The following is a 24,067-nucleotide window of genomic DNA, read 5'->3' as shown; positions in this document are numbered from 1 at the left end:
TGCTTCTTGGGTGTAAAATTGACTTCATGCCATATTGATATTTTTAAAAGTGTGTCAGTGTGTCTATAATTAATCCACTGGCCTGGTTATCCTACAAAACGAGTGCCTTTATCTGGAACCTCGTGGCTGATGATCCTCTAATACACTCCGACAGCCTAAATGAGACTTTGGTTCCTGTGGCTTCACATCCTTTGATCATTACGACTTAAGGGGCAGGCGGCCGGCCATCGCTGACCCTGTCCTTGACTTTGTTGGAGTTAAATTGTTTGCAATGAGACAATTGTTACCATCAGTGAACTGCACGCAGATGCAGACCTGAAAGGTGATTTTTGATTGAGCGGCTTATTAATAACAGGAGTGGCCGCACCCTGATACATCTGCAGGAGATTGAAGGTCCATGTATTTAGGGTCCTCCTGCTTCCTGCCTTACTGTGTGGCTGTGATCCCTGGGTGCTAAAAAGTGACCTAAGGTGATGACCGGATGTCTCTGGGACTCGGTCTGTTTGGAGGATCCTTGGATACCGCTGGAATGACTTGTTGTCAAACTAACAGAGGCTCGAAGAAGAGATCACTTGCATTGTGAGGGAACATCAGCTATGACATTTTGACCATGTAGTGTGTTTTTCTGGGCATGGTCCTGCATTCAGGCACCTCAGTGTTGAGCACCCCAGTGGCTGGAGAAGGCCAAGAGGACACCTACATTTCAGCAGATAGATGGTTACTGTAAAAAGTGGGGATGGGCCAGTTGTGTGCCTGATTGGTCACCATCTAGAACCCAGAACTGTTCCATACTGTCATGAACGTGGCAATAAGCGGCAACAGCACATCCCAGATCTGTCTTGTTCATGAGGACCAAGGAGGTACAGAATAGTTACAGGTTCATGTCTAGCAGTGAGATAGGAGGCATTATAGTGAACATTTCCAACTTGCTATAGCATATTTTTGTTTGTTCTGTCCTGGGCATGGCAGTAAAATGCATCTAATGAGGGTATCGGCAGCAGAACATCCCCTGTCATCCATTGACCAGAATGCTGGTCAATGGATGACACCACCAGTGGTCACTGCAGGACAACTTCCCTGTCCCTCAAGTCTGCCGCTCTCCTGTGCACCACTTCAGACTGGATTTGGAAGTCCAGATAGGCTGTCAGCGGGGGGCGGTGCAATGTCTGCCTTATGCTTTGTGCAAGGTGTCTTGGGAGTTTATAGAAATAAACATGCTTGCCAAAGATGGACTCAAATTGAAACCAATGGCCTCCTTAAGAAGATATTTATTTCTGCAGACTGGTGAACCATCCTCTTTGCGTCAGTAGGCGGGTTTCCATTACCCTCCAAACTGTACAGTTTGATGTACAAGATTTTCAATTTCAAATTATTTTCATTTATATAACGCCAAATCACAACAAAGTTGCCTCAAGGCGCTTCACACAAGTAAGGTCTAACCTTACCAACCCCCAGAACAAGCACACAGGCGGCAGTGGTAAACAAAAACTCCCTCTGAGGAAGAAACCTCAAGCAGACCAGACTTAAAGATTGAAAATACACCTATCGAAAAGCACTTTTGTCGTTATGTCAGAAACAGAAAGTATCATGACGTTCTAAAATACACGACACAGTATGTGTGGGTGAAGTACGACACAGAGAGCGTGTTAAAGGTTCTAAGAGGTGATGTTACGGCAGTACTGGATTGAAGAAAACCAGCAACAAAATGGTAATATTTTGTGGAACTTATTCTTCTGTCACCAATACTATTGTAATGATTGTCCTCTGGACGGGACCAATCCCAGCAGCGGCATTCATTAACTCAAGAAAACACTATTTCTTTTATTGACATTTAGTAAATATCACAAAACATTTACGCCAATCTGTAATGTAAGCCAGCTCGTGAGGCTGGTACAGGATGTTTGTGTATATTTGCCTTTTTTTGGTCATGTGATTGAAATAGCTCTGCTACAATACGGTTTGCACAACTTTCCATTTCTCAGTGTGTTGACAACAATCTGTCCAGAAATATGCTGCGAGTACTTCTGATTGTCCTTGAAATGCTGATGTTAGTTATCGATACACGACGTGTGCTCACCTCAAGGTCCGAATAAAATAGAAACGGCTTCCTATGTACAGCTCAGCAGAACAGAGCCAGACTGGATTGTTTTCTCTCATCCTTCATGCTGTTCACGCCCCTTATTTTCTTGCCGACCCCTCATCAGCAGCAAACACGGGGTTCAGGGCCTCGTAGATTACAATGACGAGTAGTGATTGCTTCTTTCTGTGTTCCCTTTGCAGGCAAGCCAGTCTAAACGAGGCAGCCGAGAAGTATTACGGACAAGCAGCGAGCCTGAGACCGAATGTGAGTAAAGCCTCCACGAACCAATCATCGGCATCGCTACGTGCCCCGATGAATACTGTGCAATCAGAGTCTGATAATCCCACGTTATTCCACAGCCTGCTCGCTCACAACAGCCTCCATTGTCAGTGGATTTCACACGGGGGGGGGGAAATGAGGGTGAGGTTTGTACTGAGCTCAGAGTTGTGTTTGTGTACCATCCATCATCAACATCAAAGGAGAGGACGGAGGAGAAGAATAATGATAATAGCACTTGGACATGTTGGTTTGACATTTTTTAAATGAATGGGGTCGCGTCTTTAAAAGCTTTGATATAATAGGTCGAGTTGTTTAAGTGAGGTCTGCAGTGAGATCAAAATATGTTTGGCATGTGGTTCACGTGTTTGTTCTGGCGGCTTGATTAAAAGAATTCAGGATTAAGGACAGATATATATCTGGATAGTTTCATACAGACCAAGTCTGTTTCTGCAAAACTGCAAACTTTACTGTCGGAAAAACACCCAATGGGGGGTAAAAATAGTTGAGTAAAACAAAAGGATGACATGTAACTTTTATGTGGTTGTAATGAAACTGATGTCTGGTGCAGACCAGATTGACCACTTTCCCTGCCTCCCAAAAGACCACAGTTCAATTCCTGCTCACAGTACCTGTCTTGAGTCCTTGGATAAAACACTTCATGCGCACTGTCCGAGTCCAGACACCTATAAATGGGTACCAGCAAAGGCTTTGCAGAGAAGGTGAATTATTCAGTTCAGTTTAAGTTGCTGTGACGGATGTCTTAAAAATAAAAAATACTTTGGCAACTTTCAAATATATTTGGGCGTAGCTGCCTGAGTGGAAGTACCGGCACATACTACATTTTCTTGCTACACCATTATCATGTGTTTTAGATCCTGTAACACTTGGCATGATCAGCAAATGGACTGGATTCATAGTTTACTCAAGAGAACCACACAAGACTTATTGTAAGATCGGCCCCAAGGATCTGGGCAGTTCTTTTGTTCCAAGCCTCAGTACCAAAACCATATGAGTTTGATTCCGTTGAACTTGAAGGCATTGGTGTCAGGAATGTCAGCTAAGACATTTTGGCCATGTTGTACATTTCTCTGCCATGCTAACCAGTGACGCAAGGCAACAAGTATATGTCTTTGGTACTAGACATATGTATTATAGGTATTATATGACGTAAGGCAAGTTGCCATATGTCATATAATATTCAGAGGATACTTGGGTATCACTGAAGAGACAATGTGTCAAATGTATGGTTAGTTGACAGAAAGCCAGATGAGGAATATCACTCGCATTGCGAGGGAACATCAGCTATGACATTTTGATATGCGGTGCCATATCTGGTCCCCGGCTGTGATCCAGCACAAAGGTGGTGTTGCAGAACCCAGCAGTTGGAGAAGGCCAAGGGGGCTATGCATGCTTCACCTGGCTGCATCTCATAGATGGTTACGTTTCGATTAGTGGGGATGTGTCGCTTGCCTGCCTGGGTGGTTTCTATCCAGGGCAGTTTTGTGGTGTGATAGATGTGGCATCAGCACATGTTCCCAGATCTAAACCAACCTGCACTGGAAGACTTTGGTTTGATAGAGAATTTGGACGAAGCCACCCATGAGCGCTCTTTGAAGTAACCTCCTGACTGTTTGTGGACTGTGGGAACCGAGGAGCTTGAAGACTGAAGATGTTAGCACTTTTTGTGCCTCCCACTTAGTTATTTACGTACTTTTGTGAAACACAAGGCAAGGGTGTTTGTGTTCCACTCCACTTTATTTCAGGACCACATCAGCATCAATTCCCCATGAGTGGTTCTTCTGTAATTATGCAAACATGCATTTGATGCCCACAACCCACCACTGAGGGACTTTTTTATTTTTCATTCTTTATTTTGCCCTATCTTGGTCACTTTGCTGTTTCTATTGGTTGCAGCTGCAGCACAATCATAATTTAGTATCTTTACAAATCTTCTTTACAATTATCCTTTGTTCTTTCTGTTGCAGATCTACTTTAGCTACAGTAGTGTTCAGAATAATAGTAGTGCTATGTGACTAAAAAGATTAATCCAGGTTTTGAGTAGATTTCTTATTGTTACATGGGAAACAAGGTACCAGTAGATTCTCACAAATCCAACAAGACCAAGCGTTCATGATATGCACACTCTTGAAATTGGGCTATTAGTAAAAAAAAAGTAGCAAAGGGGGTGTTCACAATAATAGTAGCAATTGCTGTTGATGCTACAAACTCAAAACTATTATGTTCAAACTGCTTTTTTAGCAATCCTGTGAATCACTACACTAGTATTTAGTTGTATAACCACAGTTTTTCATGATTTCTTCACATCTGCGAGGCATTAATTTAGTTGGTTTGGAACCAAGATTTTGCTTAGTTACTAGTGTGCTTGGGGTCATTGTCTTGTTGAAACACCCATTTCAAGGGCATGTCCTCTTCAGCCTAAGGCAACATGACCTCTTCAAGTATTTTGACATATCCAGACTGATCCATGATACCTGGTATGCGATATATAGGCCCAACACCATAGTAGGAGAAACATGCCCATATCATGATGCTTGCACCACCATGCTTCACTGTCTTCACTGTAAACTGTGGCTTGAATTCAGAGTTTGGGGGTCCTCTCACGAACTGTCTGCAGCCCTTGGACTCAAAAAGAACAGTTTTACTCTCATCAGTTCAAAAAATATTCCTCCATTTCTCTTTAGGCCAGTTGATTTGTCTTTGGCAAATTGTAACTTCTTCTGCACGTCTTTTATTTATCAGAGGGACTTTGCGGGGGATTCTTGCAAATAAATTAGCTTCACACAGGCATCTTCTAACTGTCACAGCACTTACAGGTAACTCCAGACTGTCTTTGATCGTCCTGGAGCTGATCAATGGTTGGGTCTTTGCCATTCTGGTTATTTTTCTATCCATTTTGATGGTTGTTTTCCATTTTCTTCCACATGTCTTTTTTTTTTTTTTTTTGTCCATTTTAAAGCATTGGAGATCATTGTAGATGAACAGCCTATAAGTTTTTGCACCTGCGTATGTTTTCCCCTCTCCAATCAACTTTTTAATCAAACTACGCTGTTCTTCTGAACAATGTCTTGAACGTCCCATTTTCCTCAGGCTTTCAAAGAGAAAAGCATGTTCAACAGGTGCTGGCTTCATCCTTACATAGGAGACACCTGATTCACACCTGTTTGTTCCACAAAATTGACGAACTCACTGACTGAATGCCAGACTACTATTATTGTGAACACCCCCTTTTCTACTTTTTTTTACTAATAGCCCAATTTCATAGCCTTAAGAGTGTGCATATCATGAATGCTTGGTCTTGTTGGATTTGTGAGAATCTACTGAATCTACTGGTACCTTGTTTCCCATGTAACAATAAGAAATATACTCAAAACCTGGATTAATCTTTTTAGTCACATAGCACTACTATTATTCTGAACACTACTGTACGTACTCTGTCCACCGTCACTTGTCATTTCACGTGTTCCTGCAGCCGGTCACTCTCAAAAACACTTGGACTTTTTATATGAAACACACTTTCCTGCATCCATGGGGTTTATTCCCTTCATTTTTCCCCTTCTTCTTCTTCTTTACTTGAGCTTTAGCTGATTTAATGCATTCATTGAGTTGGTCACACTGTACAGTCTACAGTTTGTCATTCCTGTTCCGACTGACCTCAATCTCGATTCTTTTGCGACACATTTGGTCGATTCATTTCTCTACTCTGCTTCACGTTTGACTTTACAGGGTATGTTTCTTTACAGGTGGGGTTAATATGCTCCACATCTGGCTTTGGCTTCTCTGTTCCGTGCCAGTTTTGAGACGGGTTGGAAGGCAGAGAGGTTAGAGTAGCAGGAAATGAGGAAAAAAGGAACACTTTTGACAAGAAGCAGTGAACATTTTGCAAGTGTTGCGAGGGCAAAGAATACAGCGAGAGCAGGGGTATAAATCAAAACTGTCTTGGCCGTGTGAGGCGGTGGGGAGGCGGGGTGGGGGGTTCCACTTGGGTGAGGAGAGGTTCAAACCTACGAGGGAGAGCGGAAAGTAAACCCTATGAATGGGCGAAGTCTGCAGGAGCAGAGCGGGAGAATTTTTGCAATTTTGCTGCAGTTACATGGAGAGAAAACAGCCACATGCATGTCTGCTCAAAAATATGTACATATGCAGTATTATTTACACTGCACATCGTTTTCTGGTGAGGTCAAAGCCATGTGTGACAGTGGTAAAAGTAAAAATAAGGCAGGATACAGAATCTGATGTTAACTTCTTTTATTTATGATTTGTTGGCGTTGACATGAACCATATTAATATTTAAAGATACACCTACCGATGTGTCGGGACACATCATCAGTGATGTTCCTGAGGTCATCCAGGGTGTCGGGTCATTCGACATGAGGTCCTTTTTTGCATCCCAGCAGCATTGACCTCCGGGTCCTTTTTCTGAATCCAAACCCATCAGGAGGCCCCGTCTGCAACCTCCGCAGTGCTCTAATGGCTGTGAGGATCACTGCTTTGGTGCTATTGGATCTAAAAGTACTCATTACGTACCTTCTATTTTAGTGACCTGAGGAAGGATCGGTTGTCTGTCTGGGTGGTTGGCATCCAGGACCCAAAGCAGTAACATGGTGTCATAGATGCGGTGAAGTGTGGCACCAGCACGTGCTTCCAGACTCAGCTTTGTGATTTGTGCAATAGATTTTCAGCACAGCACTTCGGTTGTGACCTTTATGGACATAATATGTTGATATCATTTTGTACTATATAGCGCTTTTCCATCCAAATCAGAAGTTCAAAGCACTTTACAGTCATGCCTCACATTCACACAGACACACTCACACACTGAGGTCAGGGTGCTGCTATGCAAGGCGCTCCCTACACACCGGGAATAACTACGGGATTAAGGACCTTGCCCAAGGGCCCTTAGTGATTTTCCGATTAGGCTGGGTTTGAACAGAGGATCCTCTGGTCTCAAGCCCAACACTTAACCACTAGACCGTCACCTTCCCTAATCACTGTGGCCGTTCTCTCCAGAGGTGTGATGTGTTCTGGCTTCTACACTGTTCACTACTTGCCTGGACTGGGTGTTTGGTTGGGTTGTGGAAACCAGTGGCTGAGGTGCTTTTATTGGCGAGGAAATGTTTACTGACCTTGATGTCATAGATGATCCTGTGATGTTTGCGGAATACCCTGATTGCAGCACTTGAGAGGCTGTGAAGAATCTGAATGTCTAGGTTTGCGATTGTCCTGGGTCAAGACTAACATCCAGGGATTCAGTGACGTCCTGGACTCAGCCTTTAGACGTTTGTCTGTATGTGGTTAAAGTGTCAAACTTGTAGACACCCTTGCTTCTCATTCATGTCTTTGGGTCCTTGGCCTTTGAGGTCAGGAGATGCTGGGAAGTGCTTTCAGAGTCTTGAGGTCACTGGACAGATGTGTCAGTGGTTACTTACTGATCCTCAGATGAGGGGCATCACTTGCATGGTGAGGGAACACCACCTATGCCATGTTAGCCATGTGGCATCTTTGTCTGAGCATGATCCAGCACAAGCCTCCGGTCGATCCTCAACACTGAGGATCGAAGCAGACAGAAGAGGTCAAGCGGATGCTTACATTTTACCTGGGTGTGGCAGAAAGACGGCGACTTTCCAGAGGTGAAGATGGACCAGTTATCAGTCCAGGTGATTGCCATCCAGGACCCAGGATGGTCCTGCGGTGTGATACACGGAGCCATCGCATGCTCCCAGCCCTCAGCTGTACATTCACTACGTAGAATTTATGTCAAGGTCCTGCGTTAGTTAAATGTGGGCTTACCTTGGATTTTTATCCGTCAGATTTTTAAAGGATTATCAAAGACAATTTTTGCATTGTATTTTGTAAGGATAGTGTCCAAGCGGTTAAGTGTGCTTGTTTCTATTCTGAAAGGTTCCGGTTGAAGGCTGCTCCTGCCCATTCTCCATGTAATATGGAGTTTCATCAAGAAGCGCCTCTGGTGTAAAACCTGTGCCAAATCAACATGCAGATCCACGTCAACTTGTCTTTCCAAAAATCGAATGACACTTAATGGTAGCAGTCAAACGTTTGTGACATTGACATAATGTTTATGACACGTTCATGACTGTGTCATGTAACAGCTGTGACAGTGTCATGTCATTATTATGATGATACCTTCAAGTAAAGTGCTACCAAATTTACTTGGTTAGAATTCTCAAAAGTAGCAAAATCTCTAGGTACTGAATAATCAAAATGTGTCTTAAAACTACACAGAATTCTTATTTTAAGATTACCGTATTTTCCGGACTATAAGTCGCACCGGAGTATAAGTCGCACCAGCCACTTTATCCATTATAAAGAAAAATAAACCATAAATAAGTTGCACTGGACTATAAGTCCCATGGACATACAGGTATGTTAACATGAAAAGTTCAGATGATAATATTGTGACGGCTACCGTTTTCGGATGCATATTTAACCAGCCTTAACTTGTAATCTGCAGAGTATGATTTTCTTTTTGGTGGCATTTTTTCGGGCCTTCTCCGTTGTCTTGTTAAGTTATCAGTAACGTTGAAATTTTTATTTTTCTGTGGTAGTCAGAAGTCGCAGGAACAGACACACAAGCCTCGAGTGCCCTCTCGTGAGCTGCATTTTACCTACGGATATGTTTGTATTTTGCGGACCACATTGCGAGCCAAACCATGCAGCGCCTACCTGCGCAGCTCATGACCGCCCAGCGGTGTCGATACAGCTCCTTCCAAGTGCAGACGCTAATCCTCCGCCGTCGCTCAGTGCTCCCATGCAGCTCTCGGTGTCAACTCTGCTCACACTGATATCCAAGGATTGAAGCTGTTTTGTTAGCCATCCCGGAATAAACACCATGTTCGTCTGCTTCAAACGCTTTTCACAATCATCAACGCCAGCTCCTTCCAAGTGCACACGCTAATCCTCCACCGTCGCTCACCCAGTGCTCCCACGCAGCTCTCAGCGTCAACTTAAACACTCTGCTCACACTGATATCCAAGGGTTGAAGCTGTTTTGTTCGCCATGCTGGAATAACAGCAAGCACCGTGTTCGTCAGCTTCTCACGCTGTGGGTGAGGTGAGGAATACGCGTCCAACGTTCTGTTCTCTGATTGGTTATCGCGACCAGCATAACCTATAGGACGGCCACCATACTACAGTGCCCATGATGCATTGCATTTCCTTTTCTGGTGGCCATTTTAAAACATAGATTGACTCTGTCACGTAAAATTGTTTTGTTACAGTCAATTAATTGAGATCCTACCGGTATATTTTTCATTTATAAGTCGCACCGGAGTATAGGTCGCACCCCAGGCCAAAACATGTAAAAAAGTGCGACTTATAGTCCGGAAAATACGGTAGTTTCTGTCTTAAAATAAGGAAAACAGTCTTGTTCCTTTGCTTTGATGATTTGAAATCTGTTGCCTTTCCCTGTTACTGGTTAAATACAGTTTGATATTTGCTGGAAAAAAAATTAAGAAAAAGTAAGATACATTTTCCCAAAATAAGACATTTTTTCTTATGTAAAAAGTGCTTGACAAGATTATTTTGCAATTTATAGATTATTTTTCTATTTAGACAAAAATTAAGTCAAATTTTCTTTAAACAAGTCTTTTTTTTTTTTTTACTTTCTTTTATATCAGTTTTTGCAGTGCTGGGACATTATGCAGTTTCATAATGACAGAGAATTATAAAATAAGTCCATGCGTACATAATTAAATAAAAGCCTGTTTTTACCAGAGGTGAATAATTCTTGTAAAATACTTTCAGATGCAGTACCAGCTCTGGTGTGGATTTTGTTTGGGTGACACTTGGTGAATAATGCCAAAATTAGCTTTGTGGTTGGGAAGGATAAAATTACTGCAGAAGATCCACCTCTGAAATCACTAGGCCCATTGAACGAGATGGTTCTGTTCCTCTGCTGTGCTAGCGGGCGTCTACGGTCGGTCACACTGATCTCATATTGGGCCATAACTTGATATGGGACATCAGTCAGCTTTGAACCAAAGCAGGCATCACCAGTGTCACTGCTATAGCTCTTTGCTATATCCTATGAGGTCACCTCAGGCTAAAATGTTTGAATGTGAGAAACATTTCTGTGTACATCTGCCAACGCGTGCCTCCAAAGATGGGATGTAGGTTTTGTGTCACCCCGTGGCACTGAGGGTATTCATTTACTCATTCAAGCCCAGCCAATCCCCATTTGTTGTGAGTCATGTTCCCTTTGAATTGCCTCCTAGAAATGGCCTGTAGCTTTGGCTAAATCTAGATCACGTGTCACAAGGTGCTCACAAACCCAACAAAACATCAGTGACATCACTTTATCGTTGCACCTTGAGTATCTATGTGGAGCCACTCAGCTGTCAGCTTCAGCTATACCCATATGTATAAAGTTATATTTTAGCTAATCTTTTTTTTTTCTTTCTCTGAGCCATAAAAACTTCTAACTTGCAAATTGATCCCAAAGCGTTATTTTGTGGTTTGACCTTACAGTGATTGGTCAAATACAAGGTAATTTATTTCTCAAATGGCCTCAGTCAGACCACAGCTATTTACAGTATGAACCCTGGTTTCTCCTGTGAAAACCAGTTTGAAGAGAAGAGTAAAAAAAATAGTTCATATTCTTCTACAACAGATTAAAATAAAACACAATATGCAGACATAGAAGTTTGTGGTTTTAAATCAACCTCAAAAGAATTGGTGACCAATGGATGTTTCGGTGCTGCCAGACTTCACTCTGGTCAGGCGTGTTTTACAGTTGTTGTGAGACCAAGTGGGTCCTCTCAGAGGGCCGATAGGATTATTCCAGCATCTGTTTGATTTATTAATGAACTTAATTCCCCCTAAGAGAACAGCTCTGCCGTTGGACATGTTGTTCCCATTGAGATTCTTATACACGGAGCATTACTCATCCAACCTTGACACTGGAAAAACATCAGTGATGTTATGAGAGTTTTGTGAGTCCACGATACCAGGGTGGAACAGTTCAGGAAGACAGAGAACTTCACATGATCTCCACAGTGTCAGCAAACTGATATGAAGAAATTACATTTTAATCTACTTGGATCAAATTTTACACGTCAGGGTTGATAACGTGCTCACGGCTTTACTTTATGACATCATCCACATTGCCATCTCCCATTTAGTACACATTAAGGGCCCGTGCACACTTAGTTGACGCAGGAATCATGTTCAAACTGTGTAATGTCGTCCCTGCTGCCAATGCCTCGTACACCTGTTGCTACAATTGTTTGCGCACACAACAGCCTGAAAGACAAAGTGTGCACTGTGCAAACCCATCGCACCCAGCTCCCATGCCATGAAGAGCCAGCTGCCGTGTCATGAACCCATCCGCCGCCACGTCGTGTCCAGCGTGCAGTGATCCGCTGATGACCGAGTTGCAAATGTGATACGTGTTTTAATTATTACAATGTGGGAAAATCCCACAGTGACATGCACCTCGTGGTGATTTTCTGCATGGCACGATGCGGCGGTCAGATGAAGCGATATGTTTTAATTTATTTCCACGTGAGGACAGCATGCCGACATCCGCGCCTCACGGCAAAGATATGCCAAGTCATATCCTACAAGCCAGTACAGGTGTTCCCCAGCTGTGACATGATCACAGATATCTGAACAGCTGCTTGTCGCAGGGGGACACACCCACCTTTGTCTGGGGACCTCGTCAGATCATAGAAAAAAAAGGCTCAGTCTCTGTTGCTTTGTTCTGTGATTTTAATTTATTGTATATATTATTATTTTTGTCCATTATCTGTCTGATGTCTGTGTCTGTAATGTAACACCTTGCATGCACAGTCATGTCCAACTGTCAGTCAGTCGGCGGTCAGCTGACAGAGTCTGTGTGTCCACAGCAAAGCGTATGAGCAAAGCAATCAGAAATGAATGAGTTCACGCCTTTACCCTTATGTGTTTTATTTAATTTTCACTCTCTCTGGCCGTCATCCCTGGTTCTCAAGACCAGGCACCTAAGTGGTTCTACTCTACTCTTTTCTACTCTCCTATTTTACTCTTCCTTTTTAGATGTTTAGATATACCTTTTGTTTACTGGCATAGTTCCACCTTAGAATTGGAATATAATAAGATAAGATATACCTTACTGAATTTTCATGTAAACTACAATTGACGTGGTAGAAGTGACATCAGCCTGCTCAGCCGGCTGTGCCACACACACAGACACTCACTGGTCCTCATGAGGGTGTGTGTACCCGCACACACGTGTGCATTGCGTGTTCACCAGCTGAGGTGCAGTGCACAGCGGTCAGCTGTCCCAGCAGCGCACTGCGCTGGACAGCGACTGGACTCCATGACCCCCAGCCACAGCTGACAATGTTGGATTCATGGTGTGTGTTTGTGTTCAGGAGGGAAACACACTCCACAAGCCATTTGTGTTGGGGGGGGCGGACGACGATGATGACACACTCCACATGCCATTTGTATGTGTGGGGGGGAGGGGGTCGGCATAGTCACACTCGTGTGTTTCTTGGCAACACCACAATTGTGGGGCACTTACACACTTTTCACAGACAGGTCAAATGTGGTCACCTGCTGTATCGTACCAGGTGAGCGAATAGCCACACCTTTTTTAAGTGCCCAGCGAGCGGTGTTAGATGTTCATGTGCGGCACCTGGGATTTGGCCGACACCTGCTGAGAGAGGGGTCGAATGGGTACGCACAGGGCATTCACTGTCTTTCGGCCGCTTGCGTGCGCAAATGGTTGTGGCGACAGCTGTACGAGGCGTTTGAGGCGGCTCCGATTTTTCACAAGTGGCATGCAATTCCTCCTTTGTGCACCAGTTGGCTTCAATCGTGTTATGTGTGAAAGGGCCCTTAACAATTTGGTTTGTTACTGTCGTGAATCAATAAGTGGTGACTCCAGTGCAGAGTTGACGGCAAAGGTAAATCCAAAATTCTTTAAATGGCTTGGTTTCAACAGGCCAAGATCAAAAGCACGAATTCTCCATCAGCAGGGTGAAAGTGTCCGTGATGTGTTGTGTGGCAGGGTAATCAATAAGCAGTCATCAAGGTTTAGTTGACAAAAAGGCAGTCAGACCAGGCAAATAACTCCAATAAGGAAGATGCTGGAACAAAGTACTGGCCGGCAACCAGTGTTGCCACAGTTACTTTGAAAAAGTAATACAATAACTGATTACTCCTTGAAAAAGTAACAGTTTCTTTACTGATTACCCAATTTTAAAAGTAACTAAGTTAGGTTACTAGTTACCCCCCCCCCCCCCCCCCCCCCACCACCACCTCAACATGATAACCTGTTTTTCCCAATACTCACTTTATAGGCAGCCTTTCTTAACTTCAGTGAACCTAAATACTTGTTTTATAAAAAATAAAATAAAGACGTCTTTCCTGACCTCATATTTAACTGTTGACAGCACTGTAATGGTAAAACTTGCAGTTTCTAACCTACATTGTTTATAAATCTAATGGTTAAATTCTCTCTAAACAGTTTAGTTGTTGAAATTATTATTATAAGTAGTAGTAGTAGTAGTATAAAAACAATCTTCAAAACTGGACCTTTAATATAGGGTTGTTGTGGGGGGCCGCCCCATGCTCCCTTTCCGTCTGGATTCGCCCCTTCTTTGACATTTGAGCACAAAGAAAGGGTAACGTTTATTTATGCAGAAAACATGACCAGATTAACAGGTAAGAAAGTTTGATCAACGTTTTTTACAACATGTCGTCCTCAGAAAGAGAGTTTTGGCGCATTTGGGTGGAAAAAAATGTGTTAGTTGTTAACATGTCGTGGATCAGCTGTTTTTAGCGAGGAGACACAGAGTGGCTCAGAGTTTTAAATAAAGGGGGGAAAGCATAAAAATGACTTTGTAAAGCTCAGTGCAGGTTTGCTGTTGTCATCGCGCTTTGAGAGATGAGGATGACTCGTAGCTGCTGCAGAAAACCGCAGATTAAAAGCTCGCAGTTCGCTGAAAGTGGGCAAAGTAGGCACTTCAGTCAAATTTAGACCCCCTGCCCACAGGCCAACTTTAATGCTGCGAGTGACCCGCAATGCAAAAATAATATTAACGCACAGTGACTTAGAGAAGTAACTTTAATCTGATTACTGATTTGGAAAGATTAACATGTTAGATCACTCGTACCTGAAAAAAGCGGTCATATTAGAGTAACCGGCATCACTGCCGGCAACAAGAGATCACTAGGAAACTAGAACACAAGTAAACTTGTGTAAACTTGTGCAAACAACATAAGATTTACTGGCACAGGGAGATGTGAGATCTTTGTGCACATGGGAAAATCATGAAAAGTAACAATCAGTAAAGGAAGTGAAACAGACCCAGGAAGGAGCTATCAAAATAAAACCGGAAGTGAGAGACTGACCTTAAAATGGAAACAAAATAGGTAGATGTTACAGGTACATGAGCTATTTTCAGAAATATTTCAAAGCATTTCAAAACAAGTTCTTTTTTTAAGCATTCAAATGTTCACAATTCCACCAACATTTTTATGAGATTTTGTCATTTTTGGATGAGAATGTTGTGAAGAGTTTTCATTCCCACATATTTCTAATAATAATAGTATTGCCCCATCACCCCCAAAACCTGGAAATAGGACTTGAGAAGAACTTTAGGTGCATGAAAAGCTTGTTGGTAAGAAGTTAAGACTCTGTCGTTGTGCTCTTAAAGCGACGGTGATGTATGGGCTGATAATTGCAGGGAAAAGCTACAAATGCTGCAGTGAAAGAACATCACTGCCTATTTTAACCAGCACATTTTATGTTTACTGTTTCTTACTCCTTAGAAATTACAATTACAGACATGATGATCTTTTGGAGCACTAATACAGTGGTTTGCTGCAGGATGATACATCTTTTCCACATTTTTTTTTACTGAAATTGAGATGTATCCTCCTCTCCCGCCTTGCTGTGATTGCACTACGGACACTTTCCTGTACTTACATCCTCACAACTAACCCGCTGGACTGATGGCAGTTTTTTTTTTTTCTGCCTCGTGGCACCAGTAGGAATATACATTTCATTCATCAGGACCCACTTCAAAGTGGTGGCTGCTCCTCTGACATCTGTAGCCACAGACAAGACACAGGGACACGCAACGTAGCATGGTTACCAAACTTCAAACACTGCACCACAGTCTGGAGGATTTGCATAAAAGGAGCCAGTAAAATGTGAGCTCTCAGGCACGGCTTCATGATACGGATAAAGTTACTTTTATATTCTCTCTTTCTCCTAGGCTTTGGAAATGCCAAGATAGTAAAATAGTTAAATGAATGAGCCCATCCCCTCCCATTTGTTAACACTATAATTTACAGTCATTAAATGTGAATCAAAAAGGGCGTAAAATAAGAATAGAGTGATTCAAATTTTAGGAGCTACAATATCACACAGAAGTGACTAGTTGCGGGACACCGTTTCTGCACAGAAATCTACTAAGTCAGACATAAACTGTTATTTTGCGATTGTTTCACAGCAACTATGTTCTAAAATACAAACGCAAGTCCACACAACCCAGCAGAAAGGATTGTGCATTAATGTAGCTGAAGCAGACACGTCTTCATTTTCTCTCTGTCTCTCAACATGTTTGTGTTTTTGAAGATACACGTAGCTTGAAATGAGCTTGTTGGTCAGTTTTCTTTCATTTCCACAGCCCAGGTGTGGCGACCAAGGTCGTATGCTTGTGTTAATGGATATTAAGGTTTACATCCAAAAATACCCCCACAGACGACTGGGGCAAGACTTCACGGGAGAAAAACACATTTGTTCTCTAATTGTTTGCTCACATTTGCAACAGAGTGGATGGTGTTTAGGGAATTTAACCCATAAATAACCACAAGTTGTTTGTTGCATTGTTGTTGTTGCTGGTGAGGATGCCCCCTGGTCATCTCCCTGGGGAGATCTTCAGTCACATTCAACAGAGAGGAGGCCCCAGGGAAGACCCACGACATGCTGGATGGATTATATTTCCTAGTTGCCTTGGGAACACCTCAGAATCCGCCAGGAAGAGTTTGAGGACTTAGTTGAGGATAGGGAAGTGTGGGATGAGCTGCTTGGTCTTCTGCCACCACGACCCAGATAAGGAGCAGAAAATGAATGAATGAGCGGTTGTTGCATGTAATAGTCTCCTTTGAAATTAATTTGCAACAGGTGCAGGATGACTGCAGTTATTAAAATGTTACAAAAATGTTGATAAACTGCACATTATGTGCATCTTGACCACAAGGCTGTAGCGAACAGCCACACTGGCTGTGTGTCAGTAGTGAGGACGGTAGGACATTTGTAATCACACTCAGTGAATACTACCCGTGTGATTCTGCATAGTCTTGAGAGATGTGTGTTGGAGTGCTGCAGTCAGCGCGGTGTTTCACGGCTGTTTGCCGCTCATATGTGTTTTCAGTTGTATTGTTGTAGAGCACTGATGATGTGCAGTTGTTCTTGTTGTTGGGAAGCACTTTGAATTAGTTAATTTTTAGTATTGTTTTTGACATCATGTTTGCCGGTCTTTGAACCAGAATTTTTTCCCAACTGGTTCGTTCTGAACAGAAACGGTATTTTAATGTTTATGGTTTTGGGTTCCACCCCAAACCCAAAATTGATGTTCCTGAACTGGGTAGAACAAGAACCAAACAAAAATGTCATTCCTGAACTGGTTAATAATGTTCCATGTCAGCTGTGGGACACTGAAAACACTGTATATCTCAGACCTGTATGTGGCGCTGTAACGCTTACAGGGGAAAAAATGAGAAGGCAATACAGCGTTCTGTAGCAGGCAGCAGAAGTGGGACACTGAGTAAAATAAAGCCTTTTAAAAGAAAGAGGCTTCGCACTGACCATCTGAAATAAACTTAATGCATATTTAAAGCGAAGCAGTGTGTTTGTGTATTTTTAAAGGACACAGTGCTGTGTTGTTATCAGCATCACAGACCAAGATAACAGAACCGATTGCTAACCAGCAGCTAAAGCTCCAGTCCACACATGATCATTCATGTGAGGACTGGAGCTGTTTAAAATATTAAAACCATTCACACACTGAGTAAATATAAAATCTTAATCTGACCTGTTACGTCATTTCAGTTGGATTCATCATCACAGCCTGACTACAAGATGTCCTTGTTTGGAAGACAACGTCTGGGAAATATTTTCATTTTTAATCATGGAAATTACTGAAGAAACCCAGCATTGTTAAAGAAGTCCCTTGTCACAGCGCTCCAATTCAGGCATCCATCTTCTCGAAAATAAATTTCATAAAATGATTGGCCTAAGAGCAAGGAAAAAAGATTGGCCTAAGAGCAAGGAAAACACCTTTTTTGCAAAGTAAATCTGAACAACCAAGAAGCCTAGATGGATGATCTAAAGCATACGCTCACTAGCCACTTTATTTGGTACACCTGTTCAGCTGTTTAAGACAAATTGCTAATCAGCAATTGCTGCCATGAGCAACTCGATGCATTAAAGCATCTAGATGATTTGCTGAAGTTCAAACCGAGCATCAGAATGAGGAAGAAAGGGGATGTAAGTGGCATGGTTGTTGGTTCCAGACGAGCTGGTCTGAGTATTTCAGAAACTGCTGATCTACTGGGATTTTCACGCACAACCATCTCTAGGGTTTACAGACAATGGTCCAAAAAAGAGAAGATATCCAGTGAGCAGCAGTTGTGTGGACGAATGGGTGACTGATTGATGCCAACATGTCAATATGGACCAACGTCTCTGAGGAATGTTTCTAACACCTTGTTGAATCTATGCCACAAAAAAATTAAGGCAGTTCTGAAGGCAAAAGTGGGTCCAACCCGGTACTAACAAGGTGTACCTAATAAAGTGGCTGGTGAGTGTATATTGATCAGCAAAATATTTGTGATTGATTGGCAGTGGTGGGCACAGTTCCGATAACTGATAATTATCGAAGATAATGTTTTCATTATCGGATTATCTTTTTAGATAACTTTAAAAACCATTATCGGACAATTATCTTGCGATACATTTTTGTCCGATAATTTTTAGACTGATAACGTGGTAAATAAAGCTGAACAGCTACAAACATGTATAAAATTTATAATCAGTTGAGCACCTACCTGTTAAATGCTTCGTAGCTGATGTGTAGTTCTACCCTCTGCGAAACAGAGATGAGCTGCTTCAAGAAGAATCCACTCTATCCTCAGAGAGCACGATTTATGTTCTGACACACATTGTACGTTCAAAAACCACACGTCGGACTCGTGTTTCCAGAAGCAAAACGTAAACAGAAGCTTTTTTTTTTTTTTCAAACTTAATTTACAAAAACTCTCGATGGGAGTACCGAACATGGGAGAGGTCACTTAAAGTGATATTTTTTTCTGAACCCGGGAGAGGTCGCTTAAAGTGATTTTTTTTTTTTTTTTTTTTTTTCTGGCCATGATAATTTGTGCGCACGTTTTGCTTTAATTGAGCCCTCGAATTAATAAAACGTGCACACATGCACATCCTTTTAAATGTGCTTAAACTCCAGATGATGTCATGCTGGGCAGCTGGAGTTCTCTATATGTCCTTGTGCGCCCAAACCATGATGATGCACTCTGACCAGATCCATTTCTAATGGGTAAATGTATTACACTGTCTCTTGGTTTGTTGGCTAATAGCCAACATATTTGCACATTTTACAAATTGTGGCCACGTTTAAGTAGATTGTGCCCTTGTTTTACTCAAACGATGCTTAAAACGTGCACACAGTATAATAAAATGAGCGCACATTCTCTCCACATGCAAAACATTTTGCGATGACACTTCCAGGGCTCTGTAAAAATGCCTATTTTTACAAATAAAAAAGAATGGAATATTTTACAATAGCACATTCATCTGTAAACACCAAAACACGACACACATCACATTAACGTGTTGGTTTACATAATGAATGACAAAACCAATCAGTGTTTAACGGCGGCACATTTTACCCAGAATTAGTGCATTATTCAACATTAAAATATGTTATATTTTAACTTTGTACAAATGACAGAATTGACATTAATGGAGTTATTCTATCAGTATTAATTTTATTTATACACCAAACCATAACTTAGCATTGCTTTATTTTCCAAGACCTCCGCCTGACGGGAGTGTTGTGATTGGGTAGAGAGCTGAGCTTTATGGCTCCTCTCACCTTGCTTCTGTGGTGGAAGCCATGTAGTAAACAAGAGCTTCCAGCAGGGGGCAAGATGTTCAAAGACAGAAGTGCGGGCTCATTGTTTGGGTCTGTTGTCGCTTTTGATGCTACCAGAAGCGATCTTGGTGTTAAAACTCAAATTCAGCTTGTTAGTAGTTGCAAATGTTCCAGAGACCATACTGGAATTTATCGGTTATCAGTTATCTGTAACTTCCGATACATTTTTGGGTGGTTTATCATTTTATCTTTATCAAAGATAACTTTTCAGTTATCTGATTATCTGTTATCGAAGTAATTTTTTTGGTTGTCTGTGCCCACCACTGTTGACTGGTATGAATGACTTCATAATGAAGTCACACAGAAGTGAAAAGATGAAGTCATACACGGTTAAAAACACCAATATAGATGTGTACTGTATATTTACCTGTACATTTATATTGTGTAGATCACATAGGGTGTGTAATGGCGCTTTGGTGACTTGCATTAACTTAATTTCATTAACCATCCCTGGTTCATGGCAAGGTTTCCTGCACCTAAGTTGCGCTACTCTACTCTTTTTTAAAATATTTAAATATGCTTTAGTATACACTAGTAGAGTTCTACCTTAGAATTGGAATGTATTATAGAAGACATACCTTACTGAATTTTCATAATACTAAACAGATGAACACATTGAACTTGTATTTGTTTGACATTTTGTTGTTTGACAGATTCATGTGCCCGCAGAAACGTTATTTGCTTTATTCATGTTGCCTAATATTTACTATAACAGCAGTGAGTTGATAGATGACTCAGTTACTGTTTATGCTTTATTATTATTATTATTATTATTATTAAATGTGTTGTGGTTGTTTTTGCTTCTTTTGGGGTTTTGACGCCGTGTTCCTAACCAAAGTAAGAATAACCAAAGTAAAAATAGTCTATATCTTTGGAACAAAGCTTCAGGCTGTCCTGATCTGAACTCAGTTTGAAAACGATCTCGTCCTGAAATGACTAAGCTCTGTTTGGTTTCAGTATCCTGCTGCCTTGATGAACTTGGGGGCGATTCTTCACCTCAATGGGAAACTGCACGAAGCAGAAGCCAATTACCTCCGAGCATTGCAGCTGAAGCCGGACGACACCATCACCCAGTCCAACTTACGTAAGCTGTGGAACATCATGGAGAAACAGGGTCTACGGTCGAGCAGCCCCTGAGTCCCGCGGCCCACCTACCTGCTGTCTGTGCAGCAGGCCCACGGACAGGATGGTCTACGCCCTCCTCCTCGCTCACTTTGCTCCTCCTGGAGAGGTGGAAGAGGTCACGGCTACGGGGGCACCTCCTCGCTAACGACTCCGGAGCGACACCTCAGGCCTGTGGCTTTCGGTAGACACATTGCTCACACTTCAGCAGACACTATGTGGACCTTTTAAACTCTTTCTTTAAAAAAAAAGAAAAAAAAAAGAAAAAAAAAGGGTGCTCTCACAGATATGTTTTTTTTTTTTTTTTTTTTTTTTTTAAATTGGAGCACCTAAACTTGAAGCAAGACTGTTGGTACATCATTGAACATTTGTAATGAAGAAATAAGCTTGATGTTTAAAAGGGTGTGTGCACTCAAACAGTCGGTGCAGAGTGGAGGAAAAAAAAATATTCAACAAATAGTGGCACGAAGAAGGAGACGGCAGCCTAAAGTAACCATGGCAGTCATTAACAGATGATGAAGAAACTGTTTTCATTAGGTTTTTACAGTAAAATATGATCAGGGTTTCATTTTCAACATCCTGTATATATCAAAACTACAGAGCTGAAAGCGAAATTTGGTTGTGACATATCACACACATGACACAGACTGTTCCTTGGAGGTCTAAAAAAAAAAAAAAAAAATGCTTATTTTCAGGCGCGTCACCTCAGGGTCTTTAGGTATGGGTTTGCAATTGTCCTGGATCAAGACTAAAATCCAGGCTTTCAGTGAGTTGCTTCACTCGACCATCGCAAGCATGTCTTTGTGCAGCAAAAGTGCCAAACTTTGGAGACTTTCACATTTTCCCACGAACCAGAGATATTTGTGTCTCGGGCTCCTCAGCTTTGAGGTTAGAGGGACACCTGGGAAGAGCTTATGGAGTCATGACGTCATTGGACAGAGGTGTACGAGGTCTGTTAGAAAAGTATGGGACCTTTTTATTTTTTCAAAAACCATATGGATTTGAATCACGTGTGATTGCATCAGACAAGCTTGAACCTTCGTGCGCATGCGTGAGTTTTTTCACGCCTGTCGGTTGTGTCATTCGCCTATGAGCAGGCTTTGTGTGAGCACTGGTCCACCCCTCTCGTCGGATTTTTTTTGAGAATAAATGTCTGAACGATTTGGAGCTTTGCTCCATCAGTGTTTTTCCGGAAACTGTGAGAGACCTCCAGGTGGACACCGTTCGGAAAATTAATATGGCTTTCAGGGACGATTTTATGGGGATTATACAGATTAAGGAGTGTTACTGCCGCTTTAAGGATGGCCCACAACTGCTGAGAGCGCGGCGCACTCCCAGTGCCGATCGACATGCTCAGACCCCGCTGAAACAACCAGATCATTTCCAACGTGAAGGCTTTGTTGATCCGGGACCTCGTCTGACTTTCACAAAAAGGCAGGAGTGGACATCAGCACTTTTTCGGCACATTCCCGTTACATGAGTTTTTGTCATGGAAAGAAAAGCGGAGGGACGCGCCATGGAGCCGTTCATTACGCGGCACAAAACCACCTCTGTGTTGGTCTCACAGGACGGCTTTCAGGTGGCTTTCAGATGGATTCCGGTTGCTTTTCAGTCGTATGATTATCCGATTGTGATTGTGCATGAGCTGGACATGCCCTGGAAGGCTTCATCACGGCGTTGCTTTGCGCCATGCGGCTCCACCGCAACGCGCGGAACATGGCCGCTTTGCTGCAAAAACAAAGCCGCGTTTTGGTCCAGATGCCCAAACCAGATCAGCTCCGGTATTCAGTTATTGTGCCAAAGCACAATGTGGGCCACAATGTATTGCCACAACAAATCTGTTCTATGTGAGATGATTTTTGCTGCACACACTCTTAAAATCAGCACAGTTTTTATAAACTGCCTCACATTTGGTGAAAACATGAAGGGGAATGAGTTTGTACACTTCACACTTCTACAAAAAAGTAATTTACTTGAGTGCATTTCCTTACAACAAAAGGTCTGAATCTTCTCCATCAGTGTAGAATACAGCAGGTGCTTTTAATCACTAGAGCTCACTTTGCATTGCTGCAGCCAAGTTACCATGGCAACTGATCACCTATTAAGAAAGAATAAAAGGAATTTTTAATGAACCTTCCCGGGGACTTGTCACGCAACAGACTGGAGGTTCAGGTACGTTTCTCCACCATATGCCTGTTTCTTATTTTAGTTTTTGTTTGCAGAGCTGAAAGTCATGGAGCTCCTCTAACCAAATAAAGCTGTCTAACTTCTTATCACGTAACAATGCACAAACACGTCTGACGGGGATGTTTACATGCCTGTGTGTTGGGGAAAATATATTTGTATAAATTAAACATAATATATAAGTACACTGTGTACAAATTCTAGAAAGCATTAAAGTAGCTACACTAAAAGGGGATACTGCTTCGTAACTGTCTTTGTTCAAATTTTGTTTTTGTTGTTTTTGACTTTTCAGAAGCTTATAGTGGAACTTTTTGGGTTCATCTGTTCACTCGGGACAAAAACTATTTTAATTGCTGCAGTATTGATCTAGAAAGCAAACACGGTCATGGACTAACCAACTACATAATGTAACAGTGTGGGCCAAGCTATTAAAAAAGCCTTGTAGTAAACCACATCTTGTTGCTTACCTTAGCCTCCTATTCATCTGGCATCGCTACACTCTGAGTCATTACCCCTTGGTTGAAGATGAGGAGCTTGTTCTGATTCTAAGCGGAATCCAGCCAAAGATTGGCAATCCATTTGAAATACCTCAATGAAGAGCTGCGCCCCCAGATGGCCAGGAAGCTAAGGTAAGCAACTAACTCTATAATTTGTAATTTTCAAAAGTTTATTTAAACATACACGTTTACCTTCATGGGGATCTGCTCCACACTGCCAGACACTTTTGGCAGGTTTGCCTGTTCAATGGCAATAAAGAGCATTTTTTTTTTTTAGTCTCAAGTGAAAAAATGAGCCCCCCCCCCCCCCCCCCCAAAAAAAAAGGAACCGAGGTTGAAAAATGTCAGAGTTCCCCTTTAAAACAAGGAATACGGTGGGGGGGAGTGATGGTGCTGTTTTACATTCATCCTTTTTCATTTTGGGTCGTTATCCCCCCGCATTGTTAAAACTTTGTCTTTCGCATTCTATGTGTATATTCTGTGTAATTAACGTCAGTCTGTTTGTTACTGTCACCTGAAGTGAAACAGCACCTTTTTGGAAGTATAAGAGTATGTACAATTTGTGGTGAAACATTTCTCACATTATTTGTTGATGATCACAGAACTCTTGAAATGTGTTTATTTTGGCTGATACTTTGTAAGTTATTTGTGTTTTGTTAGCAACAGAACCAGCTGGCACTGTGTTTGAGTGTAATGAAGGAA

At 42.1% G+C, this 24,067-nt stretch overlaps 1 protein-coding gene and 1 long non-coding RNA gene across 3 annotated transcripts in view; one reads left to right on the top strand and one right to left on the bottom strand.

Moving 5' to 3' along the window:
• Window positions 1-24,067, top strand: part of tmtc2b (transmembrane O-mannosyltransferase targeting cadherins 2b) — a 269,291-nt gene that overhangs the window by 224,614 nt on the left and 20,610 nt on the right. Inside the window, exons 11-12 of one of the 2 annotated variants that reach the window (XR_004562321.1) lie at window positions 2,281-2,344; window positions 20,520-21,103. Coding sequence is in view for 1 of the 2 variants with exons in the window: in XM_034177070.1 (XP_034032961.1) it covers window positions 2,281-2,344; window positions 20,520-20,699 (244 nt within the window). In the remaining variant the exon portion in view is untranslated. Of the gene's footprint in view, window positions 1-2,280; window positions 2,345-20,519; window positions 21,121-24,067 lie in introns of those variants that run through there. The other variant, XM_034177070.1, reaches the window with a different exon arrangement.
• On the bottom strand, window positions 15,826-20,512 carry LOC117516169. The gene is made up of 3 exons (XR_004562322.1): window positions 20,175-20,512; window positions 20,053-20,056; window positions 15,826-15,924 (listed from the first exon to the last, which is right to left on the bottom strand). It is a non-coding gene; the product is annotated as an uncharacterized LOC117516169 (long non-coding RNA).

The sequence above is a fragment of the Thalassophryne amazonica genome, chromosome 8 (assembly GCF_902500255.1).
Source record: "Thalassophryne amazonica chromosome 8, fThaAma1.1, whole genome shotgun sequence".
NCBI classification, from domain to species: Eukaryota; Metazoa; Chordata; class Actinopteri; order Batrachoidiformes; family Batrachoididae; genus Thalassophryne; species Thalassophryne amazonica.
This window is presented reverse-complemented; position numbering and strand designations above follow the sequence as displayed.